At 55.2% G+C, this 15,379-nt stretch overlaps 1 protein-coding gene across 4 annotated transcripts in view; it reads left to right on the plus strand.

Annotated features, from left to right (window-relative positions):
- The window catches only part of LOC105488438 (immunoglobulin superfamily DCC subclass member 3), a 52,066-nt gene that overhangs the window by 34,550 nt on the left and 2,137 nt on the right, over positions 1-15,379 (plus strand). For all 4 annotated transcript variants that reach the window (XM_024794959.2, XM_011752466.2, XM_011752482.3 and 1 more), the window contains 11 exons: positions 8,765-8,909; positions 9,301-9,431; positions 9,826-9,963; positions 11,277-11,435; positions 12,595-12,760; positions 13,041-13,288; positions 13,487-13,651; positions 13,956-14,147; positions 14,300-14,404; positions 14,833-14,971; positions 15,100-15,307. In XM_024794959.2, coding sequence (XP_024650727.2) covers positions 8,765-8,909; positions 9,301-9,431; positions 9,826-9,963; positions 11,277-11,435; positions 12,595-12,760; positions 13,041-13,288; positions 13,487-13,651; positions 13,956-14,147; positions 14,300-14,404; positions 14,833-14,971; positions 15,100-15,307 — 1,796 coding nt within the window. The remainder of the gene's footprint in view (positions 1-8,764; positions 8,910-9,300; positions 9,432-9,825; positions 9,964-11,276; positions 11,436-12,594; positions 12,761-13,040; positions 13,289-13,486; positions 13,652-13,955; positions 14,148-14,299; positions 14,405-14,832; positions 14,972-15,099; positions 15,308-15,379) is intronic.

Here is a 15,379-nt window from a genome sequence, read left to right on the forward strand (position 1 = left end):
GGGGGAGTGGTGAGCTGGTGGTAACAAGGGAGGGAGGAGGGAGGGGCTGGGGTTCAGGGGCCCAAGGCAGGGGGTAAAGGACATGAGGAGACCAAGAAGGCAGACAAAGGCATCCAGAGGCTCCTCAGAGCAGGGTCACTAGGCAAAGTCCCAGATGGGTCAGTCACCCCCAGCGAAGCCACCACAGTCCCCTGAGGCTATTTGTAAATGCCAGACACCCATCTTCCGATACCCACCCCCACCCACTCCAACACCCAGATGCCACACAGCCTTCCCCTCTCTCAGAACATACTCTTTGGGTTCAGAGCCTTCATTCAACTCTCAGACGCTCCTTTGGAAGCCCAGGGAAGTAAGTCATGCTTCCCCCACCCCAGATGATCACAGCCAGTCAGTGTGGGGGTTCTTCCCTAGCAGAGCCAAAGTCAGGGGCTAAGTGGGGACCCAAATGATGGGTACATGGGACAGAGGGTTGGGAAGGGTGAGCCTGGGCCAGAGAACCCTGCTGACAAGACCACTACCCCACCAGGGACCCTGAGCAAGTGGCCAGCCTCTCCCAGATTCAGGGTTCTCTCCACCACCTTTCTCCTCATAGACTTTTAGAGATGGGACATTTGCCTTGAGGAGTTTAAAGAGCATTCGACATGGCTGGCCTCCTTGCCCTCCAGGGGCCATCTTTCCCCAGCTGTGCCCCACTAGCACTCTTCCTGGTGGCTCCGGTGGGTCCGTGTGGAGGCCAGAGTAGCCATCGGGTGCCTGAGTTCAGCAGGTGTTTTAACTATACCTCGGAGAGCCACATCCAACCCCCGGAATGAGCCTGGCCAATAAAGGGCTGGGTTTATAGGCTTCATAAACATTTTACTAGAGAAATTAAGGCCTCAATTACCCAGTGGCCTCTTCCAACTGACAGCTTGTCTATTGGGACCCCTGTGAAGCCCCCAGGCAGAAGTAAGGTAGAAGAGGCTCTGGTTTATACCCTGCTGCTCGCCCCCCCCATATCCTGCTCCCACACTATTCAGGCCCTGCAAATCCAGTTTTTACTCCCTTCTCCAGACAGCTTGAGCTCCATCACGGACTCCCCGAGCCTCATCCCCTCTGAGGAAAGAGGCTGCCCTTTAAAGGGAGAAGAGAGTCACCACCATTTCTTCCTGACCCCCCGCCCTGCTCTTCCACAACCTCTCAGTTCTCTTTTAACTCAAGATTATACCATCTTCCCTCAAGAATAGATAGCCAGCCAGTATTTGCTCTCTGCCAAGGCCTGCGCTAAGCAGTTTACCAACATAGCTCGTTGAATCCCCCTATTGCAGTGGCTCTAGCGACGTGAGCTGTGATCATCCCTGTTTTATAAGTGAGACAATAGAGATTTCCAGAGATTCTGTCACTCGCCCAAGATCCCACAGCTCATAATAGTGGTGCTGAGATTTGAACTCAGTTCTGTACGATTCCAGAACCTTTACCATTAATCTCCTCCCTGTACCGCTACCTCAAACAGTTCTGAGCCCAAGAGGTCGAGGTGAACCCGGGCGATAGAGCAAGACCCTGTCTCAAAAATAAATAAATAAATAAATAAAAACACAAAAGTAAAAAAAGTTTTTAGCAAGTATTTCCTCACTGGAAACAGAAATCTTTCCGTGTGAGGCCTTTCTTGCCCTGCAGCGTGACAGCCTTAGCGTGGGATCCGGTGTGGGCCTCGTCATCAGCCTCTGAGTCCACGTGTCTAAGAGGGGAGGGTGCGGGCAGGGGCAAGGCTGGCCAGTGATGAGGATGGAGAGGTGGGGTGCTTTCTGGTGGGACCGCCAGAGAGACCATGAGCAGGAGAGAAGGCAGTAGGGGAGGTAGGGGAGTCCACGGCTTTGCCTCAGGTCTGGACCAGCGTGCTATCCAATAGACTTCTCTGTGATGACTGAAGCTCTCTATTGGTGCTGACCCATAGTGTAGCCAGTAACCACTTGTGGCTGCTGAGCACTTGAAATGGAGCTAGTGAGAGGAAGGAACTAAAATTTTTAATTGTATGTAATTCTAATTTTTTTTTTTTTTTTTTTTTTGAGACGGAGTGTCGCTCTTGTTACCCAGGCACTATCTCGGCTTGCGGCAACCTCCGCCTCCTGGGTTCAAGTGATTCTCCTGCCTCAGCCTCCTGGGTAGCTAGGATTACAGGCATGTGCCACCACACCTGGCTAATTTTGTATTTTCAGTAGAGATGGGGTTTCTCCATGTTGGTCAGGCTAGTCTTGAACTCCCAACCTCATGTGAACTACCCACCTTGGCCTCCCAAAGTGCTGGGATTACAGGCATGAGCCACTGCGACTGGCTGTAATTCTAATTTAAAGGGCCACATGTGAGGCTGGGCATGGTGGCTGATGCCTGTTAATCCCAACATTTTGGGAGGCCCAGGTGGGAGGATCACTTGAGGCCAGGAGTTCAAGACCAGCCTGGCCAACAGGGAAAACCCCATCTCTACTAAAAATACAAAAAATTATCCAGGCGTGGTAGCAGGCGCCTGTAACCCCAGCTACTTGGCTGAGGCATGAGAATCGCTTGAACCTGGGAGGCAGAGGTTGCAGTGAGCTGAGATCGCACCACTGCACTCCAGCCCAGGTGACAGAACAAGACCCTGTCTCAAAAAATAAATAAATGGCCACATGTGGCTTGTAGCTACCACACTGGACATCACAGACATGGGATGTTGATGACTGAAACTTACTCAAAGTCCTCTGATGATGTAAGGCCCTATGGGCTATGAATTTGACTGCTCTAGGTACCTCATATATGTAGAATTATGCAGTATCTTATTGTGACTGGCTTATCTCACCTAGCAGTGTCCTCCTCAAGGTTCATCCCTGTTGTAGCATGTGTCAGGATTTCCTCCTTTTTAAGGCTGAATAATATTCCACTCTATGGATATAGCATATCTGGTTTATCCATCTGTCAATAGACACAAGTTTCTTTCACCTTTTAGCTATTGTGAATAATGCTGCTATAGACATTATCAAATATCTCTTTGAGACCCTGCTTTCAGTTCTTTGAGGTATATACCCAGACGTGGGATTGCTGGATCACATGCTAATTCTATTTTTAATTTTTGGAGGAGTTATCATACTGTGTTCCACAGCAGCGGCACCGTTTTACATCCCAACCAACAGTGCACAAGGGTTTTGATTTCTCCACATCCTCATCAACAGTTGCTATTTTCTGTATTTTTGATAGTACACATCCCATTGTAGTTTTGATCTGCATTTCCCTAAGATTAGGGTCTTTTCTCTCTCTCTTTTTTTAATACTAGGTCTTCAAAATCCAATGTGTATTTGATGCTTACAGCCCATCTCAATTTGGACTGGCCACATTTCAAGTGCTTAATAGCTGGCCACTATATTGGAAAATGTGGGCTGGGCGTGGTGGCTCATGCCTGTAATCCCAGCACTTTGGGAGACTGAGGCAGGTGGATCACTTGAGGTCAGGAGTTCGAGACCAGCCTGGCCAACATGGCAAAACCCTGTCTCTACTAAAATTGCAAAAATTAGCCGGGCATGGTGGTACACGCCTGTAGTCCCAGCTACTGGGGAGGCTGAGGCAGGAGAATTCCTTGAACCCAGGAGGCAGAGGTTGCAGTGAGCTGAGATCACACCACTGCACTGCAGCCTGGGTGATAGAATGAGTCTCTATCTCAAAAAAGAAAAATTATGGTTCTAAAGGGAAAAGTTGGGGGCAGTGGGTAGAACTGTATGGGATTCAGGCATGTGTCTGGAGTAAGCAAAAACATGATCATCATCCCACCTGTCTGAGGAGGGGCTGGACATCCAGAAGGCTGCGTGTCCCTGGTCTTTGGCAGGGATGGATACAAGGAGGGAATAGGCCTTGGTGGCCTTCAGAAGAGTCTGTGGTTCACAACTGCCCCTCTTGAATGGCTGTATGAGGTGGGGACAGCCAGCACTTCAGAGCCCCAGGGCCCCTCGCTTTTGCAAAGGTTATGTTTTGGATTCTCCATCCAAACATGCCCCCAGATTTTTTTACCATCACACACCGGATAGGAGTCTGGCTATGGCCAAAGGGTGGGGGGCCTGAGCTTCCTTCCCAGCACTCTACCTCGACCCTTTGCTGCCCCCCACCTCCCCCTGGAGCCTGTCTAATCAGATCCAGGCCTGACCTCACCAGAGGTCCTGGACCAGGAAGAGAGTCCCCCTCCCCTCCCTGAGCGGCCCTAGATCTGGCTCTCAGGTGGCCCCTCCCCTTGGGTGATTTATAGAGGTCTCCAGGAACTGTTTCCTGCCTGTGTTCTGTTCCCTTCCAGTCCTGTGAATTGCTAAGCTCACTTTCTGCCCTCTGTCTCTCCCCACAACCTGGTCGCACCTCTGGTGGGGGCAGGGCGGGGCTGGGAGATTCCTTCCCAGATCGCTGTAGACAAAGGTGCCTTCTTCCTTTCTCCCCACTACTGCCAAGCAGGACTTTGTCCTCCCTGTCGCTTTCTCTGGCCCTCACACCTGGAAGACCATTGCCCATCACCCACCTCCCATCACCCAGCTTGAAGTGAGAGACCCAAAACTGTCCCCACCAGGCCAACAGACATCCACAGGAGTGTAAAGCATCAAGAGCCAAAGTGACAGCACCACTGTCAGGTGTACCAGCCACAGACAGAATACCACCAGCACCAGACATAAATACTCAGTGCTAACACACTAGCTGATCTGTACTGTCATCAGCAACACAGTGGCCTGCAGGGTGACTCGTTCAGATCTCAGGGTGCCCTGACATCCGGCCCTCAGCCCTACTTCCTCATGTTTGCCCAGGGACCCTCTCCCTAGAGAGACATAATGAGGGACAGTCCACCCAGCTCTGTGGCTTCCTGGCACAAGCCAGGGCATAAACACACTTGTGAATCAAACATGTTCCACCCTGAGGGGGCTGAAGTGGCCCCAACATCCCTTTTCCTCAAACTTCCTAAAGAAAAAAGTTGTGTGCCAGCCCGGGCAACATAGGGAGACCCTATCTCTATAAGAAATACAAAAATTGGCCAGGCGCAGTAGCTCATGCCTGAAATCCCAGCACTTTGGGAGGCCAAGGCGGGCGGATCACGAGGTCAGGAGTTTGAGACCAGCCTGACTAACATGGTGAAAGCCCGTCTCTACTAAAAATACAAAAATTAGCTGGGCATGATGGTGTGCACCTGTAGTACCAGCTACTCGGGAGGCTGAGGCAGGAGAGTCGCTTGAGCCTGGGAGGCGGAGTTTGCGGTGAGCCAAGATCATGCCATTGCACTCCAGCCTGGGTAACAGAGCAAGATTCCATCTCAAAAAGAAAAAAAAAATTTTTTTAATTAGCTGGGCGTGGTGGTATGCACCTGTGGTCCCAGCTCCTCAGGAGGCTGAGGTGGGAGGATTACCTGAGCCTGGGAGGTCAAGGCTGCAGTGAGCTAGGATCACACCACTGCACATCAGCTTGGGTGACAGTGTGAGATCCTGTCTCAAAAGGAAAAAACAGAAAAAATACTATTGCTTATGAACCAGATGTACGTGGAAGATTTTAGGAGACTCTAGCTAAGCTGAGTTTGCTGGCCCAGAGATTGTGGATCCTGTTCATGAAGACAGATGGGGAGGCAGGGCTGGAGGGGCCCTGAAGAGTGGCTCGTCCACTCCCTTCATTTGTGGCTGAGAGGACGCTGCCTGCCCAGGGTCTCACAGAAATCTTGGGACGCCTAAGGAATATGCAGGACTGACCAAAAAGCTGAGAGAGGGTATAAGGAAGGGAGGGAAGGAGGAGCCTCAGATGAAGAGGACCACACCCTCCTCTTGCACCTGCCCTTCCTGGACCACACCTATGCAGCCAGCTGGACTCCCAGGGGTGGGGGTAAAGAGCCTTCCCTAGAGCTCATTACTTTTCCACCACACAGTGAGAAGAAGCTAGTCCAACATGCAGTCCACTCTGCGGTTACCTGGCTTTGGAGAGTGAGAAACTTGTTGCAGAACTAAGGGACATCCCAGCAGAGAGCCTAGGCCTCAGTTTCCCCTTCCTAAAATAAAGAGATTAGCTTCAGATTCATGATTTTCAATTACTCTTAAAGGCAAAAACGACCCTTCTTTTTTTTTTTTTTTTTTTTTTTTGAGACAGAGTCTCACTCTGTCGCCCAGGCTGGAGTGCAGTGGCCGGATCTCAGCTCACTGCAAGCTCTGCCTCCCGGGTTTACGGCGGAGAGGTTTACTGCCTCAGCCTCCCGAGTAGCTGGGACTGCAGGCACCTGCCACCTCGCCCGGCTAGTTTTTTGTACTTTTTAGTAGAGACAGGTTTCACTTTTTAGTAGAGACAGTGTTAGCCAGGATGGTCTTGATCTCCTGACCTCGTGATCCGCCCGTCTCGGCCTCCCAAAGTGCTGGGATTGCAGACTTGAGCCACTGCGCCCAGCCTAAAGCTACCCTTCAAATTAAATGTTTAGCAGAACTGTAACCAAGTAAAGCTGATGGAAAGGTACAGCAAGGTGCTGCTCTGATGGATGGGAAATGTGAGCAGGAGGTGGACTTAACTGCATCCAGGCGTCCTCAGGGGACCCGTAGGAGTCAGTCGCACTGTACACATGAAGGATATCAGACTGGCTCCATACCTGTGACCCTTCCAGCTCTAGCGCCATGTCCAACTGTGCTGTGGCTGCTTAGTGCTGGGGGGAGGAGGAGGGAGCCAGGCAGTGGAAGCCAGACTTTCTCCATCCCCAGCACCCTGATAAGAAGCAGCCCTTGCCCTTGTATATTTCCTCAGGCCAGCTTCTAGCACTGGGTGCCTCCAGGGAGCCCAGAATGGGGCTAGAAGCACAAAAGGATTCGTTCCTTAATGAGGAGGCATCTGTAGTCAGCAGAGCCATTAGTCCCCACCCCAGGTCCCTGGGGGACTTCGAGCGCCTCTCCAGCTGGAGTGAAGAGGAGGCAGGCAGCTCCCCATCTTCGAAGGAGCAGGGCCTGGGGGACGTAGACAGCTGACCTGGGAGCCTGGATGCCCTCTCCACTCCCTGGGCTCATGGCACCCAGTTGCCTTCCTGGAGGTGGAGGGCTAGAGGCAGTAGAGGGGCTTCAGCAGCACCTCGGCCCCCTCCCCCAAGACCCTGGGCTGACCTCCCTTGGCCAAACACAGCCTTTGGCCTGAGACCAGGAAGGCCGACCTCCCAGTGCTCCCTGGGGATCCTCTCACCAAGCCTGATGAGAGCACCAGCTGGGACACTTACCCCCCACCTCCCACCCCCAGGGCCCCAAGGTACTGTTTATAAGGGCTGCACCTATGTGGGGATGTGTGTGATTGATTACCTGCACCGAACCAGAGGTACACACCCGCCGCAGCAGTGGACGGATTCCTGTCCAGACGTGGACACTCAGACCACATACACGGAGACACAGCCCTGCACACATGTACAAAGAGGCGCACATACCCATCAGCCACACTCCCAGGAGGCCCTCAAAGACGAGGAAGCAGGGCGGGGGATTTTTTATGCATGTTTATATTTAATGAACCACATGCAAATGAGATGGAGAACACGCCACAAAGGAGCCAGCCCCCAGAGACTCTGGGTGGAAGGGCACAAAGGCTTGCCTTTTGGGCCACCCTGGAGGCCAGATCAGGCTGGTGGATTGAGGGGGCCTGAGATGGGGCATGGGGGCCACGGGGAGGGTGGCCTTCCCCAACCAGGGAGCCAGGAGCAGGAGCCAGGATGAGCTCCAGTGTCCCTGCTGCTGTGGGGGAGGGCTTCCTCTGGGAGGGGAGCAACTGTCCCAGTTGATGGAGTGCCTGAGACGAGGGGCTGCCTGCCTGGACAGATGGTGTACCGCCTTCCCGCACTTGAAGCAAAGTGGATTTTAATGAAATCGCAGCCCTGGTGCTGAAGCTGGGAACCCAAGTGGGAGGGGCTCCTTCCCCAGGCATTACAGGGTGGGGTCTGGGCATGGGTGGAAACGGGGGTGGGCAGGAACACTTAACCAGCCTGTCACTGGGAGGGGAGGGTGCACCGCAGCCCCTCTGCACTGATGATCTCTGCAGACCAGAGTTCAAGCGGTTAGTTCAGATCCCCAAAAGGTGGGGAGGGGTCTCTGAATATTTATGACACATTGAAATGTAGATTGGTAGGTCTGACAGTCTTCTGAGAGGCTTGTCACCTTGGATGGATGCGACACCCTCTTGAGGTGCATCAAGAGACTGCAGATGAACTGGGGGGTGGGAGGAGTAGGAGGAGGAGGAGGGACCAAAAAAAAGCTCCCGGGCCTGGTAACCAGGGCCTGATGACCAGTGTCCTTGCTGGGCAACATTGGACCAGTTGCTTCCCTTGTCTGAGCCTCAGCTTCCAATTCTATAAAATGTGAAGCACTGAGGATCTGAGCCCTTTCCTGCCTTAGGGAGAGTTTATGAAAATGAATCTGAAAGCTGAAAAAGTGGGGTGTGGGGCTTAGGAGCAGGGCTTTGATTGGCCTTCATGGGTCAGTTTTGGGGGACCAAGGTCTCCAAGGGAAGTCCGAACAGCCCAGGATTTCCTTATTAGAGGTTTGTTACCCAGAAGTTTGTCCAGACTTTTTACAAAGTATCCCAGCCCAGCCTATACCACCTGTTAGGGGAGATGTTTCCTAGCTATTGGAGGCTGGAGTAAGTGCTGATGGGCCCCCCAAGCTATCGCTCTTGCAGGAAAACTCCTGCCCCTCGATGGAGTGGGCTCCAGGTCTCCGTGCCTGTGACTCCACTGCAGCCCATTCTCCCCTCCCCTCTGCCCTCAGCAGCGCGCCGCACTCATACACTTCTCTTCCCCCAGCCATGTCGGACTTCCACGTGCATCCCCAGGCCACCGTGGGCGAGGAGGGTGGTGTGGCCCGCTTCCAGTGCCAAATCCATGGGCTTCCCGAACCTCTGATCACGTGGGAGAAGAACAGAGTCCCAATTGACACGGACAATGAGAGGTGAGTCACGTGTGGGAAAGACAGAGGGAGGACAAAGAGTTGGCCAGTGACTCTGGCCTTAGAGAAGGACTGCCCGCGGCTCTGGGAGCTGCAGTTGGTGCCCACAGGTGCCTGAGACAGTGGTGTTTCTGCAACCGCAGTTTAGACTGCGTATCCACATGATTTGCTGGGCCCAGATTCTAGGCTCATGGATGTGTCTGAGGATTGTGTGTGATCGTTGTCAAGGCTGGAATTGAGGGTATATCCACCTTTGAAAGTCCCAGTGTGAGTCTGATGATGTTGGGACGGTGCAGTGCTTGGGGCCTGGGCTGTGTCTTGGATGCCCAGAGTCTTTGTGGCTGATTATATCAATGGCTGTGCTGGTGGCCAACTGTGTCCCTCCCCTCAACAGGTACACATTGCTGCCCAAGGGGGTCCTGCAGATCACAGGACTTCGAGCTGAGGACAGTGGCATTTTCCACTGCGTGGCCTCAAACATCGCCAGTATCCGGATCAGCCACGGGGCCAGGCTCACCGTGTCAGGTGAGGGTCCTTCGGTCCTTTCCCCCAACCTTAGATCAACCCGCTTCAACTGGCCTCTGCAGCCTTCTCGGCCACATGTGTGCAGAGCGCCGGGCTCTGTGCTGCCTGGCGTGAGGGTGCACAGGAATCTGAGGCTGGATCTCTGGCTCATTTCCCCCTGGGAATCCCATCCTATGCTGATGTCCAGGACTCCCCCATTGCTGGCAGTCCTGCAGGGCCAGCAGGAGAGGGACGGATGTCCAGAATGTCCTGGTCCCCTGGTATCTCTCTACCCACAGGACCTGGTTTCTGGGCTGGTGTTTGTTTCGCACCCGCTGTGTCCTGGGCTGTGGGTGGGGTGAAGAAGCAGGAAAGTACCCAGCTGAAGTGAGGAAATGTGGCATCTTCCTCCCAGGCTCGGGCTCTGGGGCCTACAAGGAGCCGGCCATCCTCGTGGGGCCTGAGAACCTCACCCTGACGGTGCACCAGACCGCGGTGCTTGAGTGTGTCGCCACGGGCAACCCGCGCCCCATTGTGTCCTGGAGCCGCCTGGGTGAGCCTCATCCCCACAGCCCCTGTCCCTCCCAGCCTGTCCCACCCCCTGGGAGGGCCAGTCTCAAACTCCTCACCCAGCTCCCGGGGAATTTGGAATCCTGTTTGTTCTCTCTGGGGGTCCATTCTATCCCTGTGATCTGGGAAGAGGGTAAGTTTCCCTCTCTTGGAAGGACCAGGGAGGCCCCCTTGTCCACCCCATTCTCCCTCCCCCTGCAGGGATGGCTTAGCTCCCTGGGTTACCTTGTCCAATCCTGGCAGTCCTCCCCTCACCCTGGCCTTGGGGACCCCAGCACCCTTCAGCAGCCCTCAGCACCCCAGAATCTGTCCCCTCCTGCTCATTCCTGTCCTCTATACCCTGGCCGTGTTCCTCAGCTGTACAGTCCCAAGCCCCTCAAAATCCCAGCCAGTTGTTAGATCCTCACTCTGGGCCCCCCAATCTCTAGCCTGGCCCCCTAAGTCCCCCAGCCTAAATCCCCAGGCAGCTGAAGGAGAGAAATGAAAGGGTGCAGATGGGCCCACATTGTCTGAGCGGAAAGGTCACTCGGGAAGGAAACTCTGGAGGGGGTGGGGTGGGGCCGCATTCACAGGGAGACTGTGCCACATTGTAGCAGCTGAGTGATGGGGAGGGAGGGGGCAGCAGGCAGGATAATGGAGTAGATTTCACCACTTCAGGGCCTGAATGGGGAGCTGTCTCCTTGTATTCTGACTGTGCTAATCTGATCCTGGTAGGGGTGGGGGAAGGGCTCGGGTCCCTGGGAGAGACTGGGAAGAGTGGCCTCACCATTAGGAGGAACCTCTAGGCACTCCAGGGACCATCTGGTCCAACATTTCCCAAAGCATGATCTGTCAAGCGAGAAGGAATGGCCTGCTGGTCTAACAAGTTTGGGAAACAAAGTTAACTGGGTCCCCCCGTACCAGGTCACAGGAGTACCGTGATGTGACTTACCATCCAGGCATAGAATGGATATGTGACTGTGGATCCAGAGAGAAAAACCAGGCTGGGAAACGTCAATCTAATCCAGACTCCTTACTTTACAGATTGTGAAACAGAAGGGAAGGGCCTTGCAGGTGGCCCGTGAGTCAGTGGTGATGCTAGGTTCAGGACAGGGCGTCCGCTGCTAGGCGCGAGGGTTCTGTGCTGCACTCTGCTGCCTTTTCCAGTTAAGGTGCCTGGGAGGGAAGAGGCAGAGTCAAAGACTGAGGCTCCTTGGAAGACGGGAGGAAGGGCGAGCCCTCTGGAAGTTTCCTTTACTTTCCTTCTTACACATCTATATCTGACCCTCAGCCATCCCCCCTCCCCTTCCTCCCCAGATGGTCGCCCTATTGGGGTGGAGGGCATCCAGGTGCTGGGCACGGGAAACCTCATCATCTCAGACGTGACGGTCCAGCACTCCGGCGTCTACGTCTGTGCGGCCAACAGACCTGGCACCCGGGTGAGGAGAACAGCACAGGGCCGGCTGGTGGTGCAAGGTATGGATCAGCCAACCCTGGGGAGGAGGGCAGGGATCTCCACATAGTCCCTTCCTTCCAGCCTATGCCCAACCCCAGGGCCCTGTCTCACCCCAGTCTCCTGGACTCGCCCTCGCCCTGCCCCTCGCCCCTCACCAGCCCCCAGGCCAGGACAAAGGTGGTGTGTTCTCCAGTCAAATGCTTGCATTGGGAATGGGTGGACCGTCTTGGTCATGCAGCAGCCCCTCCGTGCCCTCGGGGGGCCGTCAGCGCCCCGATACCCGGGGAGTCATTTCCACTTTCTCATCTCAGCTGGTGTCCCCACCTGTGTCGCTCACACGTGTCTCCCCACGTGCTGTTTTCATTCACACGTGTGGCACGTCCATGCCACACCTGCCTGCCTGTGCGCTCCTGGCCTGCTTGTCATTTTCACGCTGTCGCCAGCAGCCTCACTGTGCACTCAAAGCTGCCTCCCCTCCTGCAGGGCGGAGCCCTGCCACTACCAGGTCCTTTAGTTGGCCTCTGGCCATAGGGCTTAACTGTCCCCATGCACTGGGCTTGGATGAACATTTTCAGGGTTTTCCTGTGGTTGTTCCCTGCCGGAGATGAGGCGGGGGAAAGGGTGGGAAGTGGGAGAATTAGGAACTTAAATGCCCGTTTGTTTAGCATTCCATGTGCCGTTAATCTGTCCAAATGAAAGTGATGGAGCATTTCATTTCCCGGTTTTAATAGAGGCTTGAGGCCTGGGATTGGAGGAGAGCGGAATTGAATGTGGGGGCGAGGGGGCCCCCGGTACTGAGGCTCATACATCTCCCCGTCATTACTGCTTTCTGGAGGTGCAGCCAAACCTATTAGCACATTTATTTATTTAACAATTTCCTGAACAGGGAGCTCAGCTTGATTGCTTTCGGATACAAATGTCAGTCTTTTAAATAGTCATTATAAAGGAGTCCTCTTGGGTCTGCCTGGAGCGGAGGGAAGAGGGAGGTGGGCCATCTCCTGAGCTGGGCAGGAGTAGAGGCTGGGCCCCACCTGGAGGAGTCTTCAGGGGGCAGATGTGTGTTTGGAGCCCACCTCTCGCCCTGTGTATCTCTGGTCCCATCCCCTGTTCCCTTCCTCATGCCGTCACTCACAGCTGTCTCTGTCTGTACCCACCCCACCATCCTGACCCCACTCGCAGCCCCAGCTGAGTTTGTGCAGCATCCCCAGTCCATCTCCAGGCCAGCTGGGACCACAGCCATGTTCACCTGCCAAGCCCAGGGTGAGCCACCGCCTCACGTCACATGGCTGAAGAACGGACAGGTGCTGGGGCCGGGAGGCCACGTCAGGCTCAAGAACAACAACAGGTACGTATGTGGTGTGTGCTGGGGTGAGGACCTGGGAGAGCAAGGAAAGGGGGTCCTGGAGTGAGTGGCCTGCGTAGACTGTGCACCTCCTGCCAGGGAGAGCACAGAATTGGGAGTCTGGAGATTGGGTTGGAGTCCCAGTTCCACCACCAACTTGCTGGGAGACTTCACACAAGTCATTAGTCTCCTGGAAAGACTCAGTTTCTCCATCTCTCAAATGGGGAGATTTGGTCAACCTCCAGGGAGAAGGAGGGAACCTGAGGCTCTCTCTCCCCTGCAGCACACTGACCATTTCTGGAATCGGTCCTGAAGATGAGGCCATCTACCAGTGTGTGGCTGAGAATAGTGCGGGCTCATCACAGGCCAGTGCCAGGCTGACCGTACTGTGGGCTGAGGGGCTCCCTGGGCCTCCCCGCAATGTGCGGGCGGTTTCTGTGTCTTCCACTGAGGTGCGTGTGTCCTGGAGTGAGCCGCTGGCCAACACCAAGGAGATCATCGGCTACGTCCTGCACATCAGGAAGGCTGCTGGTGCGCGCGGCCAGCTCTGCTCCCCCTTCCTCTAATTCACTATTTCTCATCCCTTCCAATCCTGCACGTCCTGACCCGATGCCTTCCTTTCCTTCTCCCCGCTGTCCCCCCTGGGCACCCTGGCTGCCCTCATTTCACCAATGCTGGCAGGACTCCCCCAGTCCTTCACACTCCCCTGCCCACCCTGTGCCTCTCCAGACCCACCGGAGCTGGAGTATCAGGAAGCAGTCAGCAAGAGCACCTTTCAGCACCTGGTCAGCGACCTGGAGCCCTCCACGGCCTACAGTTTCTACATCAAGGCCTACACACCAAGGGGGGCCAGCTCAGCCTCTGTGCCCACCCTAGCCAGCACCCTGGGTGAAGGTGAGGCCTGGATGTGGAGCACAAACCCACAGGCACTCAGGGTATCAGAGCAGAACCACCATGCACACTTGTTCAGGTTGTGCATTGTGCTGGATGCCCGGCCCTGAGCCTGTCAGGGCTGAGTCTACTTGGAGGAAAGGGCTTCTTTTTCTAATTCATAGGAAGGTGCTGCTTTCGTAAGCACATGCCCTGGGTCAGAAGCCAGAGGGCTGTCAGGCTTTTGGGGGTCAGGGTCACAGGTGGAAAGTAGAAAGGTAGAGCTTCCGCTGGGTCCTCACATCATGGCCTCTTTCTGTACGTGCAGCCCCTGCCCCACCCCCGCTGTCAGTGCGGGTCTTGGGCAGCTCCTCCCTGCAGCTGCTGTGGGAGCCTTGGCCCCGGCTGGCCCAGCACGAGGGCGGCTTCAAGCTGTTTTACCGCCCAGCAAGCAAGACCTCCTTCACCGGCCCCATCCTGCTGCCTGGAACTGTCTCCTCCTACAACCTCAGCCAGCTTGGTGAGGCAGAAACAACCCGGGGCCTAGTGGGCTGGGCAGGGTGTGGCGCTGAGGGCCAGGAGGTGGTGTACAGGGGTCACCTCCCTTTCCCGGCTAGGACAGAGCACGTGGTGGGGCAGGGGCAGTCACTCAGCCGCCCTGCCTTGCCCCAGACCCCACTGCAGTGTACGAGGTGAAGCTGCTCGCCTACAACCAGCATGGAGACGGCAACGCCACAGTCCGCTTTGTGTCTTTGAGGGGAGCATCTGAGAGGACAGGTGAGGGCTGGGGATGGAGTGCAGGGCTGAGTGGGTGAGAAGCAGGGAAAGTAACAGGGTGAGATAGCATGTGCCACGCTTGAGAGCACAGGCTTAGACTGCAGTTTGAAGCTTGGCCATGCACATGCTGGCTGTGTGACCTTGGTCAAGTTATTTAACCTCTCTGATCCCAGTTTTCTCTATAATACAGAGATAATAGTACCTACTTTACAAAGCTGTGGCAAGGATGAAATGGTCCATGCTATTCCTAGTATCTGGTAAAAAGAACCAAAAAGATTGGGCTGGAGTCCTGTAGGCAAAGTCAAAGGGTATTCCCACTCCCACTTGGGGGTGGGAGCAGCTGAAGGAAGAGGAGCCCCCAGAGGCTGGGTGTTTAGGAGTGCTTCAGACCTGGAGAGCCAAAGCCTCCAACCCATCCCTGTCCCCAGCCTTGAGCCCACCATGTGACTGCCGGAAGGAGGAGGCCGCCAACCAGACGTCCACCACAGGCATCGTCATCGGCATCCACATCGGGGTCACCTGCATCATCTTCTGTGTCCTCTTCCTCCTGTTCGGCCAAAGGGGCAGGTGGGTCCTGGGCCAGGGAGAGGGGCTGGGCTGGTGTGTGGTGGACTAGGCCTAGAGAAGGTGAATGTGGGCTCACTGCCTCTGGCTCTCGTCTCTCTCCCTCCCCTCAACTCTTGGCTCACCCCTAGGGTCCTCTTGTGTAAGGATGTGGAAAACCAGCTGTCCCCTCCTCAGGGTCCCCGGAGCCAAAGGGACCCTGGCATTCTGGCCCTAAATGGGGCGAGACGGGGAGAGCGGGGCCTGCTGGGCCGAGATGAGAAACATGTGGATATGAAGGAGCTGGAGCAGCTGTTCCCCCCGGCCGGGGCAGCAGGGCAGCCAGACCCCAGACCCACAGTGAGTGTCCATGTCTTGAACAAGCCCCCGCCTCAGGCTCTGACACTGTCACCCTCTGATCCTGCACCCCTT

Source organism: Macaca nemestrina, chromosome 7, assembly GCF_043159975.1.
Source record: "Macaca nemestrina isolate mMacNem1 chromosome 7, mMacNem.hap1, whole genome shotgun sequence".
Classification (NCBI taxonomy): Eukaryota; Metazoa; Chordata; class Mammalia; order Primates; family Cercopithecidae; genus Macaca; species Macaca nemestrina.